Source organism: Odocoileus virginianus, chromosome 31 (assembly GCF_023699985.2).
Source record: "Odocoileus virginianus isolate 20LAN1187 ecotype Illinois chromosome 31, Ovbor_1.2, whole genome shotgun sequence".
NCBI classification, from domain to species: Eukaryota; Metazoa; Chordata; class Mammalia; order Artiodactyla; family Cervidae; genus Odocoileus; species Odocoileus virginianus.
The window spans coordinates 43,104,397-43,131,359 of NC_069704.1; the positions used below are offsets into that span (position 1 = coordinate 43,104,397).

The 26,963-nt window shown below is 39.1% G+C and overlaps 1 protein-coding gene across 1 annotated transcript; it reads right to left on the minus strand.

Moving 5' to 3' along the window:
- Nucleotides 1-1,760: 1,760 nt before the first annotated feature.
- Nucleotides 1,761-26,955, minus strand: ATP6V1B2 (ATPase H+ transporting V1 subunit B2). The gene is made up of 14 exons (XM_020893046.2): nt 26,778-26,955; nt 19,389-19,444; nt 15,072-15,170; nt 13,838-13,931; nt 13,618-13,695; nt 13,048-13,187; nt 12,606-12,707; nt 12,135-12,232; nt 11,396-11,519; nt 9,306-9,456; nt 7,813-7,895; nt 6,427-6,531; nt 5,091-5,220; nt 1,761-3,215 (listed from the first exon to the last, which is right to left on the minus strand). The coding sequence occupies exons 1-14, from the start codon at nt 26,911-26,913 to the stop codon at nt 3,076-3,078; spliced, it is 1,536 nt and encodes a 511-aa protein (XP_020748705.1). The 5' UTR covers nt 26,914-26,955; the 3' UTR covers nt 1,761-3,075.
- Between the last annotated feature and the right edge of the window lie 8 nt (nt 26,956-26,963).

The window sequence follows — 26,963 nt, forward strand, 5'->3', positions numbered from 1 at the left end:
AGCTTACACTTCTCAATATCTATAGGCCCCTTCCAGTGTAGTTGGTGTTACCTACAGGGATTTTAATCTGTTGCACCGGTCCTTTCTGAAGCGGTTCCCTTTGTTTATTTGGCTTCTGTTTGCCGTCTCTTCGGTGTCTAATTTCCGCCCTGACACAGGTGGGCGTAGGTGATCTCTTATTTAGTTTCGCTAATTCAGTTCAGTCCTGCTACGGGGAGGGTGGGGCACTGCAGACAGATACCGCTCTGTGTGGATAGCACTCACCGTGTTCCGGCCACACTGGGTTTGCCCCTGCTCACAGGTGTCTGTGGTTTCGCCGTCTACCCTGCTCAGGCTCCCGGCTTCTCTATATGGAGCGTGCCCCACGTTGTGTGCGGTTCCAGTTTTCGGGTACTCCACAAAAGCACGGATTTGGTTGCACCTGTGTTTTGAGCCTTCCCTGGCCTGAGCGGCTCAGGCAGCCAGGAGCTTGACGGGCACGCTCTCCCCAGGTGCGCCCTCTCCCCTCCGCGGCCCCAGCCTCAGTTTCTGCGCGTGCCAGTCGGGTGCCAGTGGCTTGTGTTTGTTCTCAGGAGCTGGCCTCTAGCCGAGACCCTCCTGGCGGATGTCGACCATCCAGAATCTCAGGGAGTCTTTGGATAGAAACTGGAGGCCTGTTTGCAGTGTGGGAGGGGATGCCGTCTCTGGGGCCGAGTTTGCCCCGTTCCCCTCCGCCCTGCCTCCTACCTCCGGTGGGGATGGGCCGGTCCGCCGCAGGCTAGCTCTTCTCTGGAGTTTCTCAATCCCTTTGTTTTGCAAATGGCCGGCAGTGTGTTTGAGCTGGTTAATTTTCTCTCTTGCTATCCCACAGTTTAAAAAAGCTCCCTCCGATTGCTCTCAGGGCCTTCAGGCCGGTCCTTACCCTAAGCAATGCCGCCCGCTCCTCTCCGTTCCGCCCCTGCTTGCTGGTGGTGGATGCGGGCTTCTGGGGTACTTTTCTGCTGGGAGTTGCTTTTAGGCACATAATCTGTGGGCCTTATTTAATTTTTCCTCCCAGTTAGGTTGCCCTCTGAGATTCAAAAACTTCCCCCAGACCCGCCAGTGCGAGGGTTTCCTGGTGTTTGGAAACTTCCTCTATTAAGACTCCCTTCCCGGGACGGGTCTCCGTCCCTAGCTCTTTTGTCTCCCTTTTTATCTTTTATATTTTGTCCTAACTCCTTTCCAAGACAATGGGCTGCTTTTCTGGGCGCCTGATGTCCTCTGCTAGCGATCAGAAGTTGTTTTGTGAAATTTGCTCAGAGTTGAATTGTTCTTTCGATGAATTTGTAGGGGAGAAAGTGGTCTCCCCATCCTATTCCTCCGCCATCTTGGCTCCCTCCCACTCTGTTTTCTTTACGTACTAGAAATCTGTTTCAGATTTTACTGGAAATAAGTTTCGGCTTGCTTCAGTATGTCTTTCACTTCCTATTTATTACCCTCTTTCACTCACGGCATATAGGCAGGCTCTCAGCATCTGGAGAATGTCTGCAACAAACAGCGGTATAACACCCTTCGGGACTCCCACCCTGACTCAAACTACAGTATAGTAGAGGAGGGATTACAGAAGAGAGCTTGAAAGGGCAACCTACAGTGCAGACGGGAATACCAAACAGCTCCCCTGTAAGAGGACCTGGCTCACAATATTGGTTATGATGCTCAAACTGTGAATCAAAGAGGTGCATTATTATATACTTGCTCGTTGCTGTTACTCTTTTGATGAGAAAATACACAGTCACTATAGGTAACTTTCGTTTAATTTAATATTTATTTTCATTTTATATCCAGGTCACATTTTCTACATTAAAATATAATCATGCTGACTTCCCCCACCCCCACCCCCTACACCTTCAGAGAAAAACGTGAACTTTACACAACTTGAAAGAAAGATGGAATGCACGGAGAAGCTGCTATTGCACCCAAGGAACCAAGAACACAGACAGACCCAACAGCAGACAGGTCAGAAGTGCATAGAAGACAGCTCAGGGCTCGCAGCAGGAAGGAGGAGGAGTAAAAAGGCTAAAGCTTTTAACGCTGTCACTTGCGCCACAAGATTACCCTGAAAAGGCAAAGAGGTCGAAAAGCAGGACCGAACAGGGGATTTCCCAAAGGCTACTATCTAACAGAGTTTAAAATATCCATACATTAAATTAACAAATCCATACACAGAAGTGCTTTCTCTTCCCCACTTGCCTTTTTAGCATCTGGTCAACATTCTAGAAACTTAAAACCACTGTTGGCATGGCCAAATGTAGAAAGGATATTTTTTTTTTTTTTTTTTTTATTCTTAAAAAATTGTATCCCAACTCTTCCCAAGCAACAGTTCTATTAATTACTGTAATGATGATTCTTCTGCATGGAAACCCAATAAGGATCATTAGGACAGGCTATCTTGCTGCTCAGAGCGATGCCAGCAGGGCAAAAGTGCATGATTCCGTGTTACTCATAGGAGGAAGAGCAGTAAGACACGGGCTGAAGCTAATCCGTACCAAAGAGGAAAAGGAAACTCCTTTTCTAATCTATCCATTAGACAGGAAAGAGCAGGCGGCAGTAAAAACCATCTGCTGAGAGGAGCGGCACAGACCCTGAGGCGTACCAGAATCTGAAACCAGCGCTCAGGAAAGCCTCTTGGCTCTGAGAAGTGTCTTTCAGACCCCTCTCTTGCCCCTAGCTTGGAGACCAAAGCACTGAACTTCAGATAGTGATACTCTTGCCAGGGTGGAGAGGGAAGGGCTAAGAGACTCCAATAATGAGGACATTAGACAGGTACACCACTATGTACAAATAACACACATCGATGAAAAACTTCACCTCCAACTCTCAGATGCTTTAAAGAAAGCGTTGGAAGTATCCAGGTTTTTCTAAACAGGGGATATTTTAAAGTCTGTTAGCAGTTTAAAACATTGCAACACTGGCACAGTATGTTACCTAGTCTTTGTTTTTAATTACAGGGTAACACAGTAAACTCCAACACAAAGGTGGGGATGGGGGAGTGCAAAAGGAATAAAGAAAACAGAACCAGTACTTCACAAGAGCATCGAGCCAGCGATGAAGTAGCAGCTAATGCTTTGCAGAGTCTCGAGGGTAGAATTCGCTCAGGGTGCTCTGAGGGATCCTCTTCAGCATTTCTTTGGGGAAGATTCGGAGCAGTTGCCAGCCAATGTCCAAAGTCTCATACACAGTGCGGTTTTCATAAGGACCTTACAAAAAGTTAAGATCAGATGAGTAAAGGCCAACTACTATCAACTTACCAGAGTTATTAAAAATTTACTCTGTTATGGACCTAATACTGGGAGCGTGGAGTATAAAAAAGAGACACAAATAGCTAGGTCTCCCCGGACTGGATGTGACTGAATTTAGAAATGAGGATTTAAACAGTAAGTATCTCTGAGAATTAGAGAAAAGCGAGAAAGCCACAGGCAAGACAGCAGTGTCTCTTGATGTATGCGTACACATGTCTTTTTCTGATAACTGGGTGGGATCTAAATACATTCCACTGAATAATGGAAACTAGAGTCAGGGTTTTATCCAGGGAGTAACGAGAAAGCTGTTCCCCAGAAAAGAGGCTGACCTGAAGGAGTCTAATACAGACACATAAAAGGCCTTAAAGGCCAATTAAGCTCCTGAATAAGGCAGTGGTTTTCAAAGTTGATACTGCCATTATTATTTTTAATAGCAAAATCATCCTTATCCTGCAAATGAATCTCATATTTTGGCTAAGGAATTAAGACTTCCTGGTCCTTTTCTCTACCAGAGTAATTGTTATCCTTTGTAGTTCCACGTAATTTTTTTTTTTTAAAAGAAAACCCAACAAACATATTTGGGGGATTTTTAATGTTAACAAAAACTGTATCAAGTAAACTCAAAAGTGCACAAATCCTATGTGTATAGCTGAAGCATTATTCCAAAATAAACACATCTTTTGTAAGTACCACTGAGGTAAAAAATAAGAGTTCATCAGCGTTAGTAGAAGTGACAGGGGAGAGACCAAACAACACAGCTCAAAAGCCCTACATATGCTATGTGATTAAAACTACTACAGACTTTTTAACAGAAGGACAATCAATATAGTTAACAGTAAATTTACTCCTGCTGTGGTATAGAACTGGGGAGACTGGTGAAGACACCAGGCACGGATGATGAGAGAAGGACTGGACTAGGTCTTTGGACTCAGAGTGGACAGAGATCATTGCAGCTTCAACATCACCCAGGAACTTGTCAAAACAGACTCTCTGGCCCCACCCAGATCTACTGAATGAGATCTGCATTTCAACAGGATCCCCAGTAGATTCAAAAGTATGTTCAATTTTGAGAAACACTAGCCTAAGTTATAATAGGAACAACAACAACAAAAAAAACAGAACAGGATGTTTTAAAGGAGAACAATGCAAATTAGTCAGTATTTGATAGTGGAAAATAAATGAAAAAGGTTAAGAATCCCTAATTCCGGAGCCTGGGCTAACCGGGACAACGGTCATGCCAGAGGCAGACAGAAACTGAAAAGGGAGTTAACTGCTAGGCAGGTGGTCAGCTGGGAAAATCCTCTGGTTCTCAGCAGGCTAAGCCTGAGAAGATCGTGGCATAAACAAAGGTATCCCAGTTAGAAACGTGGGATTAGAGCTTCAGAAAGAGGCTAAAGGCTCATAAACAGGAAGTCAGTCATCAGCGTAGGGGGAAAAGCACAGAAAGAAGAAGTAATTAAGCCTTTGGAAACATTAACAATTAAGAAGCAAGAAGATAGGAAATCAGGAAGATGAAGATAGATGGATTGGAAAAGTCTGAAAGCCCCAAAACCAGAGTAGAGCACTGCCGAGAGGTTAAGAAGTGACAAGGGAGGCGGCAGAGCAGAAGGCTGGTTGTAAGAAGGGAAAGATTAAGACAGGAGCCAAACAGCTGGATCAAGGAGTTGAAGGCAGAGGGCTAAGAACAAAGACATGGCAGGTGGCAGGAAGAGCCTCTTCTCTGATCAAAGGGAAAACTGCATGGAGACCAATGTAAATTCTCTCAGACTAGGAAAGAAGTCCTCAAAACTACCTAGAATGCTGTTTACATTCATGGGAAAACAGTCATCTTACCCTGAGCAATAAAGTTCCTCTCAAACTTCTGCAGAAACTCCAAGTAAAGGAGATCATCTGAGGTGAGGGCTTCTTCTCCAACGACCGCTTTCATGGCTTGTACGTCCTTACCGATCGCGTAGCACGCGTACTAGAGACAAAGGCAGAGACGAGGCTTCATAAATGTTAACAGGGATCTGGGCTCTAGAAGTGTACTGCTACAGCTGTCTTCATCGGATCTCACAGTACTTCCAAATGTAATTCACAAAGTTCATATGCAAGGCAGAAAGACTACTATACAATAGTCTCACTCATAAAGGAGTCTTCAGGCATACAATACATCAACATTACTAAAATTTACAAAAAAATGCTCCCTCAACATATCAATGGGCTTACATTTTGTAAAGCATTTTCATATAACTTACACTATGGGAGAAATTCATCTCTAAATTCTATTCAAAAAAATTTGTGATATTAGTAGGTTTATCATGCCTATTTTAAGGTCACATGCATTTTCCTTTAATTATGCTTGCTATACAATCTCAGGGCTATAGAAACCAAGGATTTCACAGAATATGTATGTACCCCTTAGTGTTCTGGTGATTGCCTACTATGTTAAACAAAAAATAAGGTAGAATATCCTTTCAGAAATACTGTATCATTACTATTAAGATTACTAATAAAAACTTAAAGGCTTTAGGTCTTGATTTTTTATTTAAAAACTACTTCATACACTTTGGGAGGCAGGTCTCATGCATGTGATTCTTTTTTCTTGTCTTTAAACTTTATTCGCATCTGAGATTGGCGAGGGGATGGGGTGGGAGGGATGAAGGACCTGAGGAGCAGGTGGAGGCACCATCTCACTCGGGACACATGGGGCCCTACACAGCTGACAGGGGACAAACGGGGCAGGGAGCGGAAAGGTCTCCTCTTTACTGACAACCGGCAGCTCAGGGAGAGACCCTGGGCCCAGCGCCAGAGGGAGCAGTGCTCCACACTAAAGGGCCAGCTTCTAAGACCTCAGTAGCTATGTGCTTAGTCACTCAGTCATGTCCGACTCTCTGTGACCCTTTGGACTGTAGCCTGCCAGGCTCCTCTGTCCATAGGATTTCCCAGGCAACAATACTGGAGTGGTTTGCCAATTCCTTCTCCAAGGCATGTGAATTTTGATCTTTGTCATGAGCATTTATTTATCCTTATGAAAAAACTACTTGGCTCTAATGAATTCCACTGATATTGCAGTATTCTATATTACACTCTTGATGGTGGAGAAAAAAGTGATGTGGAAAAAAGACAAAAGGTGTTAAGAAAGCAGAAGGAACTAAGAAAGCATTCATCCTGGAGAGCACACACATACCAGCTGATTAGACACATCGGCGTGATCCTTTCTGGTCATGCCTTCTCCAATAGCAGACTTCATCAACCGCGACAAGGAGGGCAGCACATTAATGGGTGGGTAAATCTTGGGTAAAATGGGAAGGGAGAAAATATTAAAGTACAAAATTCAAGCTTTACTAGTAGTAAAGGATTGTGAAACTCATTATTATTATTTAAATTGGATAAAGCTGCTACATTTGTTTCCTAGATGAGTCCTAATATCTTTTCCTGATAAGGAAGAAATATTTTAAAGCTTAAGACTTCTTTTGAGAAATCAAATCCAAAATGTAAAATCTACAAAACAGTACAAGATTATATTTAAAAAACTGAATTTTCAAAATCTGTCTGTAATATCAAATCCAAAATGGCTCTGAACTCTCATCAAACAACACATAAAAAGATTAACAGTTTCATCAAAAAGCTCATTATTAGAAGCTGGCATCTATTAAAAAACAATGAAAAGATTCCATTTTTGATTCCTCAGCATAAAAAAGAATGCTATCTTGCTGTTTGTGACAACATGGATTGACCTTGAGGGCACTATGCTAAGTGAAGTAAGTGAGCAAGAAAGAGATACAAGAGAAATATGTATAATGTATAAAAAAAGAGAGTATGTATCATCTCACATCCATGGAATCTTAAACAAAAAAAATTGTTGAGCTCACAGAGAACAGATTGGTGGCTGCCTGAGGCAGGGGATATGGGTGGGAAAAATGGGTGAGGGACATCAAAAGGTAAGTGATAAAGTCAGTAAGTCACACAGATGGAATGATCAGCATGGTGACTACATAAGTTAATAATGCTGTGTTGCATATTTAAAGGTAGCTAGAAGACTGGAACTCCACAAAATTCTCATCTTAAGAAAAAAAACTGTAACTATGTAAGGTGACAGAGGTTAAGAAAAAAACTGTTTAACTATGTAAGGTGATAGACATTAACTGGGCTTATTGTGGTGATCATTTTGCAACAAATACAAATATCAAACATAACACTGTACACCTGTGACTATCAATTATATGTCAATTAAAAACAACAATAAAAAGGAGAAAAATCTGAAAAATCTATTTTTATATTAGTAACAAAATTGGTGGACCATACTATTTTGGAATAAAGACCCAAAAAAAGTTCTTTGAGACAACGGATTCTACTTTAAGGCATAATAAGGAAAGTGGAAATTTAATTAATTCTGGCAGTCTTTTTCACACTAGATTTTAGTATTACAGAAATGACAGTTTCACAGTCATATTAAAAACAATTCAAGTTGATATTTTCTAAATAAATAATTCCTAAGAGCAAAGTCAGAGACACTAAAGAATAACTGAAGAATAGATGTGTAAGCTTATAGCACTGCACAAGTGTTCAATACCTGTCTGTTGTGTAGCTGTCTGTCCACATAGATCTGCCCCTCTGTAATATATCCAGTCAAGTCAGGGATCGGATGAGTAATATCTACCAGAGGAAGACATCTGATGTTAGTTACTGTCCATCTCATATCAACAAAACCATAGGAAGTTATCTGTACTACTTAAAACAGTGCTATATAAAATAATTTTCTGTGATGATGGAAAAATTCTTTATCTGTGCTATGCAATACGGCAGCCACTGGTCAAATGTGGCTACTGAACACATGAAATGTGGCTACTGTGACTGAAACACTTTATTTCAAAACTTTACCTGATTTTAATAAAGTTTAGAATTTAAACAGACAAAATGGTTAGAGGTTACCACAATGGCCAGTTTAACTTACCTGGTTGCAGCACCAGTCAGATATGTGTTGACACAAGTTAAATTAGCTACATTCATAAAATGTACTCTTTCTCCTAGATGCACTGCCTCTCCCTCAAGTATAAATAAAGTTCCATTTAAACACAAAGTTCGCGTGCAGAGATTTGACCATTTGATGTATAATGAGACAGCATTCATCCATAAATTATCCCAGATGGGCACCCAACATTTCAACATGGGAAGTATAAACAGGCTAAACCAGTAAAGCAACGCTACAGGCAGCCCAGATAGGCCCCGCAGAGCAAGGTGTCCCGCAGTCTGTTCAACCAGAGTAATCTCGCAGCTACTTCCTTGGGACAAGTCACTGTCACGTCTGAGGTACTGCTCAGACTGCCTGGGTTCTAAAGCCGCTGCTTCCTATCTGGGACACTTTACCTTCCTGTGCCTCACAGGAGAGCAGACACCTCCAAGTCACCATGAAGAATTAATGAGTCAATATTTACAGAACACTTGAAACAGTGCTCAGTTATAGTTATTACTGTTTCTGAAAATATTCTGTGAAAGTATTTAAAACAATCAATCAACTGAGATAAAGAGAAAAAGACACTAGCATAAAGGGAATGCTGAAAGTCTCACCCAGGAGCTACTGGGCAGACACCCAGGCAGGCACTGCACTGTGCACTTACACAGATGGTAAAACCAAGCACTTTTAACAAGCCTTTGTCAATCATTCTACCTCCAGTCTTGTGGCATTTACTACATGTGCTCTTTATCTGGCACTTAAGCTAACTTAAATTACTGGTGCACATACATAATATCCAAGTAGAATGAGTAGCTTTATAATAAGAAGAGCTCATACATTAAAAAAAAATTCCTTACATCTGGACCAGTGTCCTGCAAATAGCAGACACTAAATTCTAGCTAACAAATAAAAATTAAAATTACAAGAAAAATTTTTCTACTAAATAATAATAATTATAGGTAGCTTTAAAATGAAAAAATTTTATTAGAAACAAATCATTAGGTAAACTCAACTCCTGGAGCATACTCTCAAAATGATAGATGATCCCCTCTCTTGAAATTAAAGCACTTACAATGATCGGGCCTGCTATGATCCAAAGACGCAAAACTTACCATCATTAGGCATGGTGAGAATAGGAATTTGAGTAATAGAGCCATTTCGACCTTCCACTCGACCAGCGCGTTCATATATTGTGGCTAAATCTGTATACATGTAACCTGGGAAACCTCGTCGACCAGGAACCTCTTCCCTAGCTGCTGAAACCTGACAGTGAGTCAAGGAGAACAGAATCACAAACCAGGATATGAGAACTAATGCTTGGTCAGAACACATTTGAATAGGCCAAATTACAAAGTCAGATATATCATCTTGTTCATTTTAAGTACTGTCTCATTTAGAAAAATCTAGCAACAAAATTTCAAATTATTTTACAACAGAAATGTGGACAACTGGGGACCAAAAGCTTTTTGTTAAAATCATTACTGCCATAACAAGAATCTTTAAACAGCTTGCCAGAAAAAAATCCAGCTTGCAATTTTATAAATCAAAGGAAGTCCATTTTAAAACCAAGAGAACATTCTCAGTTCACAAGATTTATTTCATGTTATGTATCCTGCAGATTTACATAAACTAACTCTGAAAAAATCAAAAGGGAAAAAAAACACACACATAAACCATTTGATGCATCTTATGCGTGTATGCTCAGTTGCATCTGACTCTGCACACCCACAAACTGTAGCCGCCAGGCTCCTCTGTCCATGGGATTTCCCAGGCAAGAATGGAGTGAGTTGCCATTTCCTTCTCCAGATAACACTTTACATACATCATTTAATTTAATCCTCACAAGAACTCTAATGAGGAAATTAATATTAACCCCAAGTTACAACTGGAATCAAGGGCCAGATAATTTCCCTAGATCACTGCACAAGAACAGTAATAAAAGGTCTTTCTCTCAGAGACATGCACACTAGAATATTATGTATACATATTAATCTACAACCACTAAGAACCCAAAAGCATGAAGCCCAACTTCTAAGGGCTACTTTGGCACCTCCAAGAGTATGCCTGAAAGTAGCTTGAGTAGCTCAGAGCTACTCAAACTGTGGCCTGCAGACCAGTTTTTATCAATGTGGCATGCTGCAGTCCATGGGGTTACAGTCATACATGACTTAGCAACTGAACATCAAAGGAGATCATGTAGAAAGAAAGATAAACATATAGAAAACTTAAGTGGCTATCTGACAAAATAGCTGTCTGTTGAATGTAATAATAATTTTTTTTAAAAGGGCTTTTAAATCGTCTTTCCTAAAAATTTTCATTAATACTTATTTTTACTGCCTTTTATGTATTTATGATGGATGGGAGAAAAAAAGTCCTTCAGTGGAAAAGCACCAAAGCAGAGTAAGATATGGTGACAGATCTTAGGGAATTTTAAGAACCTAGATATTTATATAGCATGTCTCTTCAGAAGTCTTTTTCTCTTTCTTAAAAGAGCAACTCACTCAAAATTTCCTAACGTGCATCAGAACACAACCCACACTTCTGGACGCTAGAATCTTATATTGTTTCTAAATACTGAGTTTTCTGAAGGGAAAAAGTTCTGAAGAGGGTTCTGCCAGAGTATAGTCTTTATTCATGTAAATAAATAAAAATTTACGTCACTGGAAATGAAACTCTTGAAAAGGGCTAAAAATGGACTGTCCAGACAGAGACAGAACTTCCTGGTAGAGTAGCTGATTAAATAGCTTGCATGATTTACTCTCTTTAAGAATCCAATCTTTTTTTTAAAATATTCATTCATTCATTCATTCATTCATTTGGCTGTATCACATCGTAGCTGCAGCACACAGGCTTAAGATGCTCCATGGCGTGTGGGAACCCAGTTCTCTCACCTGGGATCGAGCACGCAACCTCTGCACTAGAAGGTGGGTTCTTAACCACTGGACCACCAGGAAAAGTCCTGGGAACCCAGTCTTCATCAATGGAGATAGTGACAGTATGATAAACAGGCTAATAATTTAAATCTCATCTTCAATCATTTCAACTAGGCTGACAAAAATAGCATTTTCTTTCCTGATGAAGGTGTTACACTAATATATGAATAATGAATTTTAAAAAATGATTTATTTAAAAAAAATGAAAACTTGCAGAGCAACAAGATAACCCTAACAAGATAACCTACTGTAATTAAGAGAAAAATTACCTCTCGAAGTGCTTCAGCATAAGAACTCATGTCTGTTAGGATAACCAATACATGTTTCTCACACTGATAGGCCAGGAACTCGGCCGTGGTTAGAGCCAACCGAGGAGTGATAATTCGCTCAATACTGAAATGAAACATTAAGTCCTACGTCACTCAGACAAAAGGCCAAAACCAAAATGATTCTGGAAATAACAGTACAATCTCCCTTTTAAAGTTTTACACAAACTGAGGAAGGTGAAGAAATTACTTCTTTAAAATTCTTAAGTAAGGCAGAGATCTTTTATGTATTTACTCAGTGCTACACAGCTAAATTGATTATTTTATAAATGCCCCACAATTTCTCAGATCTACATAGTTCTCAAAATTTAGCAAGAAAGGAAGCAAGAGAGAAGGAGAAAGGAGGAAACAACAGGGGCCAGATTTTACAGGTAAGAGGAAAAGGTCATCTATTGAGTATGGGCCATGTGCTAAGTAACTTATTATCTCATTTAATATGCACAACTCTGTGAGACAAGTATCATTTATCACATTTTACAAAAGTAGACATTGAGCTTCAGAGCTTGAATAACTTGCCCAAAACCAAGTAACTTGCAAAAAGCAGAGCTGGAATTTACATACGGTTATCTTATTCCTAGGCCCATGAAGCTTTCATTATAATGTTTTACCTCCCTAGTCTAAAGTAATATTTTTGACCAGAAGCCTGTGTAAACAGAGAGAAACAGCATATTTGTTTACTTACGTTGGGTCATTAGCCAAGTTCAAAAACAGGCAGACGTTGTCCATTGAGCCATTTTCCTCAAAGTCAGATTTGAAGAACCGGGCAGTTTCCATGTTTACCTAAATGGCAATGACTTCATCAGTGTTCAGAGATGTAAGAGTCTCAGCTATTTCTTTCTCTTTTTTCCCCCAGCATTTATTTCTAATGAAGGCCAAGCTATAGATATGCACTGTTCCTTCTTTTAAAGCTTCAGGTACTCCCAAAACATTCACAAAAGCCAAGAGAGTCAACAGTCAGCTTTGGGTACAAAGAGAAAATTATTCTTATATTCCAGTCAACTGCTAAATACTAATCCATGGTTTGCCCAAAATGCCAAGCTGAAAGTTCTCTACCTGGAGATAAATTGAATGATACATGTGTATTTTTCTACACTGTTATAAGAACATAAGCAATTTTACATTTCATTCTAAAACAGAAAAAGATTATACTTACACCCATAGCAGCAAATACAATCGCAAAATTTTCCTCACTGTAGTCCACTACATCTTTTGATTTTTTTACCAAACCAGCCTGGCGACAGATTTGAGCTGCAATCTGATGGGGAGTATAAAAACACCGAGTTGAAATCTAAAATAATATTTTCTATAACAAAATAACCTTTATCCTAAACTTCTGGGAATTAAATCATAAATGAAATTGGAATGTCTTAAAGGTCTTTTGCTAACAAAATTATTCTGTAATTTTTGCAAAGATTCCTGAGTAAGGAAGAAGTCAGATACATACACATGGATAAGAGAGTCAATGGAATTGGATTATATAAACAGTAACACTGGGTATTTACCTTAAACATCCTTTACCTGGTTTCTCACTAACAGTGAAACACGTGGAGACCCTTCCTTCTTAAATTTCGGATCAAACAGACCCTGGTTCTCACCTCATTGTGCGGTAAGCCGGCAGCAGAGAAGATGGGAATCTTCTGCCCCCGAGCAATGCTGTTCATGCCGTCTATGGCCGAAATGCCGGTCTGAATCATCTCCTCTGGATAGATTCGACACTGAGGGTTGATTGGCTGGCCTAATGCATTTCCAAAAGAGAACATTTTAATACATCTATTTATTAAGACTACATCATATAAAGCATTTCTTTCTACTCTTAAAAAAGGAGATATTTTTGAAATCGGAACCTTTTTTGCATTAATCTTCTGTAGATTCATAAATTATACAGTGTAGCAAGAGAGAAATCCTAATTTCAAAGCCATTAGGGCTCCACTACTTATATTTCAGGTATATCCTAGTAATATTTTACAATATCTTACAGTATTTGACCTAAAAAACTATGATAAGCTCTGGGAAAAATAAAATTACTAAATAATTAACAAAATAACTAATTAAATATGAAGCATGTTGGTTATCTACTTAAGTTTCATAAAAATCACCCTTTCTCTGACAAAGGTGTAAGACAGATGCTATTTCCCCTAAACACCAAGTCCATTTTCTGTCCCTACCCATGATGTCTAGGAAGTCTTCAGCCAGGACAACAGGACCTCTGTCAATGGGTTTTCCTGACCCGTTGAACACCCGACCTGTTAAGACAGGACAGAGAGGGCGATGACTCAAATATTTACTTTTTAAATCATGTTTCTAAACATTCTTAAAAAGACTACATGGAAATACATTAAAAAGGAAACAAATCTCTGCTCAGAATGAATAATAATATCTGTTTACCAAGCATATCCTCAGACACTGGCGTTCGGAGAATATCCCCAGTAAACTCACAGGACGTTTTCTTGGCATCTATACCTGAAGTCCCTTCAAATACCTATCAAGAAACAAAGGTAAACAGAAGAGTAAAATAAATTTGATCATAAATGCTTAAAATTTATTTGCCTCTTAAATGGCCCTTATAAAGTAAAATACATAAATGTATATACTACTTTTAATATCACTAACGAAGAAGTGTTCATGGTGGGTGATGGACCAGACTTCCACCTCTTAAATAACCAGGGTCATGCTTGCAGGCCAAACCTATCAAACAAGCTAAGAATGTATTTTTGTTTTCGCAGTTTTAAAGAGTGGTTTTTCTTTTTTTAAAAAAAAAATCTATCTGGTCCCTTACAAAAATTCTGCTGACGTCTGCTTTAGATTACTCTTTAGCTGTTGTTCAGTTGCTCAGTCACGTCTGACTCTGCAACCCCAGGGACTGCCACACGCCAGGCTTCCCTGTCCTTCGCCATCTCCTAGAGCTTCCTCAAACTCATGTCCATTGAGTCAGTGGTGCCATCCAGATTACTTTTTAGGGCAATATGTTATTCGAGAAAACTGCCCCTTTCTATAGTCAGTAACATTAAAAACTAGACTTATCAGAGACAATTTAAAGACACAGATTCAGATCTTGTTTTGGTTTCAATACACAAGCTGTGAATTCTGCCTCTTTATCTCTTTCCTTCTATGTGATTATCTGCTTCATTTTACCAATTAAAAAAAAAAAAAAAGCCATTTTACCAGTGGAGCTATTGGGCTAGAATGCAGATAGGTGGCAGATATTTGGCAAGAAAACAAGAAAAATTAATTTTCTTCCGTCACAGTCAGTAATCAGCCTCTAAAGAGACAGAGGGGTCATATGGTAGAAATACATTAGATATGTACCATATATATATAAAATAGGCTTTGCATTAGACGGTCTTGTGCAACTGCACGCTAATCTAAGTGTTCTGAGCACCTTCAATGGAAGTTAAGCTAAGCTGTGATGTTTAGTAGGTTCTGTGTACTAAATGCATTTTCAACTTAAATGGTATTTTCAACTTACTGATGGAGGTTTATCAAGATGTCACCCCACTACTAAGTCAAGGAAGATCTGAATACTTATGTGATTATCACCAGAAAACACAACTGGTGTTTCTTATGCTTTTTTGTGATTAGAAAAATGTTCAACTGGCCAGATTTTTAAAGTAATGCTTACCTGAACCACAGCTTTGGAACCACTAACTTCTAGAACTTGCCCGCTCCGCTTCGTCCCGTCAGGTAGTGTTAAGTGCACAATCTCAGCATATCTGGGGAACTAAATAGGAAAAAAACAAAGGCTCAGTAAACCAACGTTTCAGAAGCCCAAATGCTCTATAGGCTCTGTCATAGCACACATGCTTGTGCAATCCCTACACATCCCCTATACATGCAGGTATATATCAAGAGGTTAAAATATCCCCAGGTAGTCTAAATCCTTAAAACACTCACTGCTGGCACACATTCTGGCAAACACAGCAAAACGTATAGAAAAAAGAATCTTGATTCTATGGAAACACAGCAGTTAATTTTTTTCTCTTCTTCCATGCATATTTTTAAGTTTTCAGACTACAGAACGATGGTAAAACTGACAAATAACTACATTCCCTCTACTCAGCAATGATGCTTGCTTCTGGGCTGTTTAGTCACCTCCTGCTGTCGGGGAACAGGAATAAAACGCAACTAAATAATAAAATAATTACTCCTTATAAATAATGCTAATATACCTCCCTCAATATACACTTCTCCTAACTAGAAGTGCATTCCTCTAGTCCATTTTAATATTTTAAATTGCATGTTTCCAAAAACATACTGTTAATGCTTCATTTACCTAAATGGTAACATACTAAACATATCATCTTGCAATTGGTTTTTTCCCACTTGCCCAAATATTTTGGGTCTGTCATGGTAATATTTAAGATAAAATCAAGTGATATTACATTTCATCCAGCTGTTCTTCTACCACTGGTGTTCAAGGTTGTTACAAATTTATACTAGCACAAACATACTGCAATGGACTTTCTATTAATACTAAGCATCTTTTCATGCTCACTAACAATTCTGACTTCACTTCCTGTAATTGGTTTATTAACATATTTTCCTCACTTTTCAACTAAATCTGCTTTTAGACAAGTTTCACAGATTCTGAATATTAATCCTTTTCCAAGTATCTGCTCCCAGTCTGTTTTTTAAATTTTATTTATGGTAATCTTAATCATACAGAAGTTTTTGCAAAAAAATGACTTGTTTTTCTTTATGATTTGCCTCTTTTTTTTTTGTAGGAAAACCTTCCAATCTAAAGTCATAAATAAAAACGGTCTTCTATATTGTCTTCTGATACGTTTTTCATGTTTAGATCTTTAATCCATTTGGATTTATTTCTGGTAAGTAATTGTATTTTCCTCATTTTTCTTTTTTCCATATAGGAAGCCAAATGCCCCAATTCTTATCTACTGAGCAACACAAATAGCCCCCATTGACTTGTAATGTAGCCTTTATCATTTACCAAGTCAAATTCTCAGGTGTGAGAAGAGCTGGTTTTAAGAATCTTAATTTTGTTCCACTGAAATGCCTGCTCACTCCTGCACCAAATCTTTATTATCTGCTTCTAACTGATTTTGTCACCTGGGGAGAATTCTGAGTCTTTTCACTTATGGGTGTGGAATCTCCTCTTATTTGAAGTCTTCTTTTATGTCTTTCAATAAAAGTTTCACTGCTGCTGCTGCTAAGTCACTTCAGTCGTGTCCGACTCTGTGCGACCCCATAGACGGCAGCCCATTAGGCTCCCCTGTCCCTGGGATTCTCCAGGCAAGAACACTGGAGTGGGTTGCCATTTCCTTCTCCAATGCATGAAAGTGAGAAGTGGAAGTGAAGTCGCTCAGTCGTGTCCCACGGTTAGTGACGCCATGGACTGCAGCCTATCAGGCTCCTCCATCCATGGGATTCTCCAGGCAAGAGTACCGGAGTGGGGTGCCATTGCCTTCTCCAATGCATGAAAGTGAGAAGTGGAAGTGAAGTCGCTCAGTCGTGTCCCACTCTTAGCGACGCCATGGACTGCAGCCCACCAGGCTCCTCCGTCCATGGGATTCTCCAGGCAAGAGTACTGGAGTGGGGTGCCACTGCCTTCTCCGGATTTCTACAGACTGATCTTCTGTATCCAGCAACAATGTTTCACACCACTGTTTCTAATAGTCTGTCCACTGAATGACTTGTGTTTTCTGTTTAATCATAGTACCAAGAAATGATGATAGTTGTGCCTTTTCCTTTTTAATCCCTATATCCCCTAGTTTCTTTTTCCCACAACACTGGTTAGGGTTCAAGCAAAAGAACCAACAAAGATGAGAGTGGTGGTGACAACGGGCCCCTCATGTTGCTCCTGACTTGAATGGGAACGTTCCCAAAGTCTCCCTTAAGGATGCTGCTGCGGTAGGTTACTGTGGATAGCCTTTAAGAGGTTTTGAAGGTCTGCTATACCCCTTATTTCTAAAACCACCCTCTTTTTCTTCTTCTTCTTTTTTTTTTTTAAAAGAAGCAAGTAATTTTATCAGATATATTTTTGGTATTTACTGAGGGGAGCATAAGCTTTCTCTAGCTTAATCTATGAAGGACCTGAATCATACTGACATTTTCTAATATCAAATCACCTTTGTATTACTAGGATAAATTCTACTTTGTCATAATTCTGTTGACTTTTTAAAATATACTCCTGCTAATATCCAATATGTGAGCATACATTTATGCTCACATTTTGGAATCTATGCCTGTGAGTGAGAATAGCTATACTGTTTCTTCTCTGATACTACCTTTTGTCTGGTTTAGGAATGAAAGATGTGCTACCTTCAGAAAATGAGTTAAGTATAGTAGTCTCCATCATCTATTCTGATACAATTTGTATAAAATTATCTATTCCTTGATCCTATGTATATGCATTATGCCATATAAATGCTTACAACTACATAAGTGTTATTTACCAGCTTCTCCTCAGTTGGAGTCATACCCCAAACATTCAATAAAACTTTCTCAGCTTTCTTAAAATTACTTCCTCCAAGATGTTTTTGAAGTCCTTCCTGTTACTGACTCTCATAGTATCTTGTACTTACCCTTCAGAGCCCTTATCAATTAAATATTTACATATTTGTATTGTATATTTTTGGTGCTGAGTCCAACACTTAATATAGTTGAAACGTGAGTATTTTTAAACTGTTTGAAAGTATATTTACTAATATGCTTCATATTTTTAAAATATAAGCCCCAATTTTATATAATAAAAAGTATGTAAAAAAGAATAAAGGACAAAAAAACAAATAATGTTTTCAATATTTTCTCAAAAAAGAAAAGCGTATGCTCCACCCTTTCACAAAACATTAATGGGTATCTGCATATATATTGTACAACTTCAGTGCTACATACTGAAGCTCTGAATCAAACTGCATACTAGCATGAAGCTATGGCCAGGAGTAAGCTACATGCTTAATCTGATTTGTATAGGTACCCTGTCATGCATAAAAATATTAACTTAGTGATAAAGCTGAACAGACAATGCACTTTGCACTCTTTTAGGAAATGTCTTTTGATTGCTTTCTGCATCTAGAAGGGCCACATACCAAAGGTACTTTTATCATTACTTCTCTCAACAAACTAATAAATGTGTACCTTTCCCCAAATCCACTCTCAACAATAACCAAAGCAGAATCACTGAGCCTATTACACAAATAATCTCCTCTGAAGATATTTTAATCACAGAACTCAGGAGACTTCACCCAAGGTACTCAATTACAAACTATATTACATGCTTCTTTTTCTAAGATAATTCTTATTATATAGGTGTAATTAAAAAAAAAAAATGTAACAAAAGAGTCTTTCAACAAACTGAGTAAGTAAAAGCTATTCTTTATGGTTTTAGCCACTGTTGAGATAATCTGTTTATTCATTAATTGAACACCAGTGTCAGGCCCTCAAAGATAAAGTTTATTGTTTATTCATTTAAAGACCTTAAAATTTAGTAGAGAAGATAAGACATATATGTAACAAGTACTTATAATATATGATAGTCTATGACAAGAGCCATAAGATACTGTATATCTAATATCCTACAAGTCATAAAACATACTTACAGATATTACAGTTATTTCCCTAATAAACATGTGAGGTTTCTTTAAATTTAAAAATGTAATTCAAAAAAAATTTAATTCATTAAAAATTTAATTTTAATTAAATAAAATAATTTAATTTTATTAAAAATTTAATTTTTTAAAAAAATAGAAATTAAAAATTTTGCAGATAAGGGACTCAATGCCACAAACAGAATCCACAACTGATCCAGTACTAGAATCCTATCTTCTGACTTCTGCTCCAAAATTCTTATCTCCTACGTAGCAATGACATTCAGACCAAGGAATGGCTTAAAATTTGTAATTTTTAATTACAAAAAATTACAGTTTTTAGTACTATGCTTTTAACTGCATAAATAGTTAGACGATAATGATAGTGGTATTACCTTAACATGATCTAAGATCACTAATGGACCATTAACTCCTGATACTGTCTTGTATGCTGGAAAGAAACAGAAACAGTCAGTGCTAATCAAATAGGACAACAGTTTCCATTACCTCTCTGGTATTACCAAAAATCCTCTGCTTTGTCACATCCATTATTATATGGAGCACTCAAACAGTATGAAAGTTTTCACTGAATTCATAAAATATGCCCCCATCTGTACAACTTTTTATAATTCCCCTTCATTCAACACAAACCATGTTGAATTCTTAGTATAAATCACACTGCTTCAAGGACCCAGGCTACAAAAACAAAGGCAAAGAGAGAGAGTTCCTGAGAGTCCACAATTTTACGAGGAGGAGGGGAGTTAAGGGTTCCACAGAGGTGTTCAGAGGATCTGTGGAGCATGGGGAAGACAGTGCAGCTGTTCTTATTTAGAAGAGAAATGACTTTATAGATAAGGTGGCACTTTGCAAAGTAGACAGAGAAGGGGAAGGGAACCCTTTTTAAGCAAAAGTGACAAAACTCATGAAAGAAATCTGAGAAAAAGTAGTCTGTTAAGATAAAAAGCCATCATTAAATGGTACCATAAAAAATGTGAAAAAAGAGCTTACGAAGGGGGATAAAAGGCCAGAGAACATACAAGTATCCTATTAAAAAAAAGTCAAATGTTACTGTCATTGTAGAAGCTTATATTTTCTACTGCAAATTACGCGTAGCAACAAGCTACCCAAATCCCTCATTTTAGAAAAGATGCGGCCATCGGTGAGCCACAACACAGCTCCGCACACGTCAAGAGTAATTAACAGTGATCATATATAAACCAGAACTCAGGAGAGAAAATCCAACAATGTCAGAACCAACAACATTTCATAGTCAGAAAAGCTGAAAAAACAAACGAAATAAATAATTTATAAGAAGCTGTCGATCAGTTGGGAAACTTTCACTTGTGTGATTTCTTATTTTCTGCATGAATGTAGATGCCCAAGAATAAGGAAACCGTTTAAACAAGCAGTCTGATCACTCAAGGAGCTTCAGAATTTAAAAACACAATTTCTTTAGCCAGGGAGCAAGTGCTCCGGTACCAACAGGGAGAGTGCAGGCCAGCGCCGTCAGGAACACCCGTCTCATTCTGAGGACACTGACCTCCTGACACCGGATATTTGCTTGAATACATTTATGACTGTAAAGATCAACAGAGGTCCCTACGTGCTCTTTTTTCTTTTTTCAACATTAGATAAAAAGGAAGTCACAACCTGAATGGATGGCCGTGTAAACAAGTTAACCATGCCTCCAAGATTTTCCCCAATGGCTCAAGTGGTCAAGAATACACCTGCAATGTAAGACACACAGGAGATGTGGGTTCGGTCCTTGTGTCAGGAAGATCCCCTGGAGGAGAAAACAGCAACCCACTGCAGTATTCTTGCCTGGGAAATCCCATGGACAGAGGAGGCTGGTGGGCTACAGTTCATGGGGTCGAGAAGAGTAGGTAGGATATGACTGAGCACCCAACCAAGCAAGCAATTCAAGATTATTAGAAAGATCTCAATTGTTATATTTTCTACCACTTTTATGGTAATCCTCCCGACTCTGTTTTGTTTTTTATCTTTAACTTTTTTATTATAAGACTACTGGGCATACGTGGAAAATTCATGATCCGGTAACTATATCTAAAGCACAGATATTTGGAGGGAAAAAAAAAGATTCATTAAATTATGATATGATTAAATCATCGACCAAATAGAAAATGTGTGTAATAAAGCCAGAAAAAAAAGTTGCAAAATATAGTTTACAATAATTATTCACATTCAAGGCTGTACAGCCATACATACAACATGGCCCCAAACATGAATTCAATCCAAATAATTCATATATTAGATTTTAAATAACACAGACTGAACTAGAGGCCAACAATAGCCAGCAAATGACTTTATATAAGAATAAAAATACAAAAGCACATATCCTAGTATCATTGCATTATTTGTTTTCATAAGTTCTTTTTTTAATTTATGCTTTGCCTGTACATCACAGTTACAGCTACAGACCAGGTAGAGAATATTACAAATGTTATAACTGACTGCCACCAACCTGAAAGACAGTTAACATACTACTGATTCATCCTCCCTACAGTTTTAAAACAACCTAATACTCTTAGAAATAATTCCTACCCCTGAAACAATTTCTTCCTTGTTCTTATTTTATTTTTGGCAGTGTCACCTGGAGTGAGGCATCGTAGTTCCCTGATAGGGGACTGAACCCAGGCTGGGGAGTTAAAAGTGCACAATCCTAACCACTGGACCATCAGAGAATTCCCTGATGTTTCTCATTTTTTAAGAATACTTTTGTATATAATTTTGAAAAAATTTTTATTGGCATATAGTTGATTTACAATGTTGTGTTAATTTCAGATGTACTGCAAAGTTAATCAGTTATAAACACACACACACACATTTACTCTTTTTAGATTCTTTCCCTCACTGTTCTCATTTTAAGATTTCTAATATTGATTTTCAATGATTTTCTAAAATTGCTATGTGGATATGCAAAGTGAACTACATTAGAAACACATTTTCTTAGCACCTGGCTTTTAAAACACTGACCTTTTCAAAAAACTTAACAGTTGGGAACAGGAGGAGAGAGTGGGCCAGTGAGGGTAGAGGAATTCAGTTTTGAGATTTATAGGCAACTGCTGACTGTAACATCAGTAAAACGCTTCAGGTTCTGAAATTCTCTTTACTTTCTGGACAAGATTTGCAACTTCTTTGAATTTTTAACCTCTTCAACAATGATCCTTTAGAATCTCATGTTTAAATTCAAGCTCATTCAAAACTATGAAGTTTTGCCAGTCACAAGACAAAAGTATGACCAAGGGGGGAAAAAAAACCCACTAATGACTGATTTTCCCGGAAATAGTGAATCAAGTTGATTGCTACTACAGAAGACAAGATTCTGCTTCACCACAGTCTCGAAATTTAAAACAATGTACACAGCCTTCAAAAAAGCCTAGAACCATTCAAATTGATTAATACCAAAACCACCAATAATATTTCATGAGTACTTGTCAGGAATTCTTTTTTACTCTCCATAAAAGGTCTATGAGTTAATGAGTATTATTCCAAGTTTGTTTTTTTTTCCCCCCAGAAATTAAGTAACTTCCCTAAGGATCTGAACGTACACAGTCCATCTCCAGTCACTTTTTCTTTAACTCTGTGCTACAGCTCAAATTCTAACACTGCACTGGTGCTTTTCTGTGGTCTGGGACACTCTTGTATCATTACTGAAAAATAATCTTTCTCCAATTAGGAAAGTTAAAGCAGAAAAGGTAGAAACTGATGGAGATGTTTCAACAGTTTTCTCTCCCTGGTAAGCAGCAGGAGACCACTTCAGACAAAAAGCAGAGTTTAAGCAACATGCTTGATTTAAATTAAAGTTGGATACAAAAGAAACTAACACATGCATAATCCAAACTAAACAAAACATATTACCAAAACAAACTGCTTCACACTTCACAGAGCATCTGCAGATAGGCTACCTCATTCCAGTTCACAAGGAAGGACTGGGAGGCAGGCAAGGCTGACACACAAATTCCACATTTAAACTACATCTCTGAGAAATCTGTTACTAAATCAAAGAGACCGGGTTACAATTATTTTTGTTTGTTTGTGCCTCCTTCTCCTAATTCTAAATTTGTACTTTATAATCCTTAGTCTCCAGTATAATTTAAAAGTATGGAGATAGCACAGTTCCTAGCATTGGACTACAAACAGGGAGAAGACAGTTTATATACAAACTATAGCTCCTTTCCATAATAATAAAACAGTGGCGGGGGGGGGGGGGGGGGACAAGCAAAGAAAACAACATCAAACACCACCTTTCATCTCTCAACAACATTTGCCCAGCTTTCCTCATCATTACTGGGCCTTCCCAGGTGGCACTAGTGGTAAAGAATTCACCTGCCAATGCAGGTAACATAAGAGATGTAGGTTCGAATCCTGGGTCAGGAAGATTCCCTGAAGGAGAGCACGGCAACTCACTCCAGTATTCCTGCCTGGAAAATCCCAATGGACAGAGAAGCCTGGTGGGCACTCCGCAGGGTCGCAAAGAGTCTGACACAACTGAAGCGACTAAGCACGCACACACACCTCACCATTACTATTAGCAGCCCAAAGCAGAGACAACTGTTTATAGTGAAGCTGCCAAAAACATTAAGCTGTTCTTCAAAATAATCAAAATCCATTCACAAATTACATAAATATGCCTGTGTTTGACAGTAATAATGACTGTCAAACAAACAAGAACTTGGGTCTGCAGGAAAAGATTAGAACTTCTGACAACAAAGCAGACATGGTTATATCTTTGATCCTGAATATTTAGGGGAGTGATAAATTCCAAACAAACAAGAACTTGGGTCTGCAGGAAAAGATTAGAACTTCTGACAACAAAGCAGACATGGTTATATCTTTGATCCTGAATATTTAGGGGAGTGATAAATATTTAGACAACAACATTTTAAACCCCAAATCTACAAAGGTTTTAAGAAGCATGTACTTGGTCAGATGACATCCTCTTCCTCCTTCAGGATATGAGACTATTCACCAGAACACTACTTAATGATTGTGAAACTTTCAAAGAGAAAATTCAACAACCATTGCACAACATGGGATCTGGTCCTTCAGCCTCTACCTTATTAGCAAAACAAAACCAGAACAATCATCATCTATTGTGCAAGAAAAGTAGGGACTCACACCTTGCAGGGGGCAAGGAGAGAGAGGTTGTAGAAAAAGGGCAGGCCAATGATTCCTTTACTGGACTTTTCACTGAGGTTAAGTCTGCTTTGTGACATAAGAACTGCAAGACCGGAGGATCTAGGATCTCAAGAAACAGGAGATTAACTCAAAATGTTTAACATCCAAAAGCTCTACATGTATTACTGAATCATGCTCAAAGTGTAAAAGAAAATCAAGTTTTCTTTCCTTGTGACTAGAAATTCAACCAATGTGCTCAAGATTATTTCAAGCCTGCAGATCTCATTTTCCAGACCTTGTTAACAGCCCCACAATTCCCAAATTTTTCAAAACCAGCATCCTATTTGTAGAGTGGAAGTGCCAATATTCCATTCCTTTATTCAAAGAACACACATTAAATAACTATAACTTTTCACTTAGGATGGTAACATCTTTAATTAGAAAAGTGACAAGGTTAACCAATATTTATTCAGAAGTGATTAAAGTGTTAACCAGAACCAAGAATGTAAAAAAAATGACATTCAAATGCTGTTAGCTGTTAGCATAAGTATGGTATCATTTGTGCTTTTTAGAATAATCCAGACACAGAAGGAAAACTTCAACCAAGTACCCCAACTCCCTACTCCGGTTCCATCCACATTAAGGACTCAAACACTCAATTATTAGAATAATGGGTTTAAATGCAAGTTAAACAACAATTACAAAACAGAAAGCTTCTTTATGTGTGAGCACTGGACTAGGCACTGAGGATAAAATGGATTCCTAAGCCACAGAGTTTCAGTTTTAAGCACTGTGTTGCAATCTTGTATCTTGTCAGGAGGAATCTCATCTCCTGAAGTTCTTCAGCTAGGGGGCTAAGCACACACAGAATGTCCAGAAATCACACTCACCTCCCTTAAGAGCTTACTCATGGAGTACTCTTTCAACTATGTTTCAGTTGATACTCTGAATTGAGACCCAGTGAATAATTATATGGAAAAATGACTACTGCCTCTTCTAATCTTTTCCTAGAAGCACCACTAATGTCTTATCTGTTCTACCCAAAGAACATCAAAGCATACAAATACAATTAGTGAGAGTATCTGTAATTGTTAGGCACAAATGTATTCTTATGAATGTAACTTCTGTCAATTTCTTGAAATATTTATTTCAGCTCACACAAACTCCCAACAGGCATTCTCTAATGCAAATAATTCCCATTATAAAAAGCACATGGTTGGGGGGCAGGATAAATTAGGAATTTGGAATTAAAATTTATACACTACTAGGCAATAGGACATACTGTACAGCACAGGGAACTATACTCAATACCTTGTAATAACCTATAGTGGGAAGGAATCTAAAAAAGGAGACACACACATACACACACATATAACTGAATCATTCTGCTGTCCACCTGAAACTAACACGTTACAGATCAACTGTATCTCAAAAAAGAAAAAAGAGGCCATCTCAGCAAACCTATGATCAAGTCTTTCCTTTTCTTCACACTGCAGTGCTGTCACATGACCCAGTGACTGATCAGGATGGGATTAGTCAGGAAGAGAGCGCCCAGACTGAAACCCTTCATCTGAAATTCTTTTTAACCGAAGAGCCACCCACAAATAGGCACTCTGGCAATTAACTAGTGCTGGAAAACATCAGGTGCTTTCCTAAATTGTAGAGAGTCTACTTTCAGGGCTCATCCCCAATGCCTAAAGGTCTGACGCTACACATTGGTACTGTTTAGTAATCAAGAACCATTTCTTTTGGAATTGCTGAGCAGCCCACTTAAGCCTGGTTATCAGGATTTTTTTCACAATAACAACATTTTAAACATGCCTCTGCATAGTTCTGCATATATTCTACATATACAGGCAAAACTGCTTGTCTTCCCTAAGACAACCTTGCACTCAAGTTAATGGTAGGAAAAAGGTCCAGCAGGAATGAAGACATCTGGAATTTTCCTGCTTTGTCAGTAATTAGATGTCTTAAGCCTGGCAAGGCTGTCTCTCTCAGAACCTTAGGTTTCTCACTGTAAAATGAGAGGGTTAGACTGGGATGACCCGCGGGGTACTTTTCAGCTCTGGCTTTCGCTGGTTTCTAGGTGTCCTCCTGCGGGGCTGCCTCTCCACCGAACAACATCTCCCTCTGGCTGCGGGCCTGACCTCCACCCGAGAAAAGCCTGACCACGTCAGCGACGACACTACACCGTATCCCTCGGCAGGAGCTCACAACCTGCCCTGAGGTCCACACCCGAGGCAGAGGGATGGGGAGGGGCGTTCCCTCGACCCTTGCAGATCCAAACGAGGCCAGAAGGTCAGGATGAGCGCTGCAAGGAGCGGCCTTGCCTCCAGGACAGGAAGCAAGCGCCTGAGCATGCTTCAGCCTCGGGAAGCTGCACAGGGTAGGGCAACAGCCCGGAGCCCACCAACCCAGGAAAAAGTTCCCGATGGTGCTCTTCCCCTTAGCCCACCGCTGGCACGGAAATTAAGAAACACTGAAAATCTCCTTCTAGAGAGAAACGCGGAGGTCGGGGTACAGGGGCGCGAGACCGAGAACCACCCCACCCAACCCCACCGCACCCCACCCCTCTGGTTAAGCAGGTGAGTGGGAGCAAGGGGCTAAGAGCAAAGACAGGATTCGTCTTGCTCTCTGATACTTACTGAGACGAGGCTGGGAGAGGTAGTTCCGGCTAACTGCCAGCGCCTGCTCTCGAGACCCAGCCAGGGGCCCGCTGGTGGGTACTGGTAGCTCAGGCGCGGCCCCGTTCACGATCCCCCTCATCGCCCGCAGCGCCATCTTGTCTCCTCCGTCCCGACTGGCCCCGCAGCGGCACCGCGCAGGCGCAG

What these genes read in the sequence shown, in the direction of transcription:
- ATP6V1B2 (XM_020893046.2), bottom strand. Translation starts at nt 26,913, where the DNA reads ATGGCGCTGCGGGCGATGAGGGGGATCGTGAACGGGGCCGCGCCTGAG. An exon ending in TCTCACCATGCCTAATGATG is followed by an intron (nt 7,896 to 9,305) that starts GTAAGTTTTGCG and finishes TTCCTCTGGTAG; the next exon opens with ATATTACTCATCCGATCCCT. An exon ending in CCGATGTGTCTAATCAGCTG is followed by an intron (nt 5,221 to 6,426) that starts GTATGTGTGTGC and finishes CTTTGTCTCTAG; the next exon opens with TACGCGTGCTACGCGATCGG.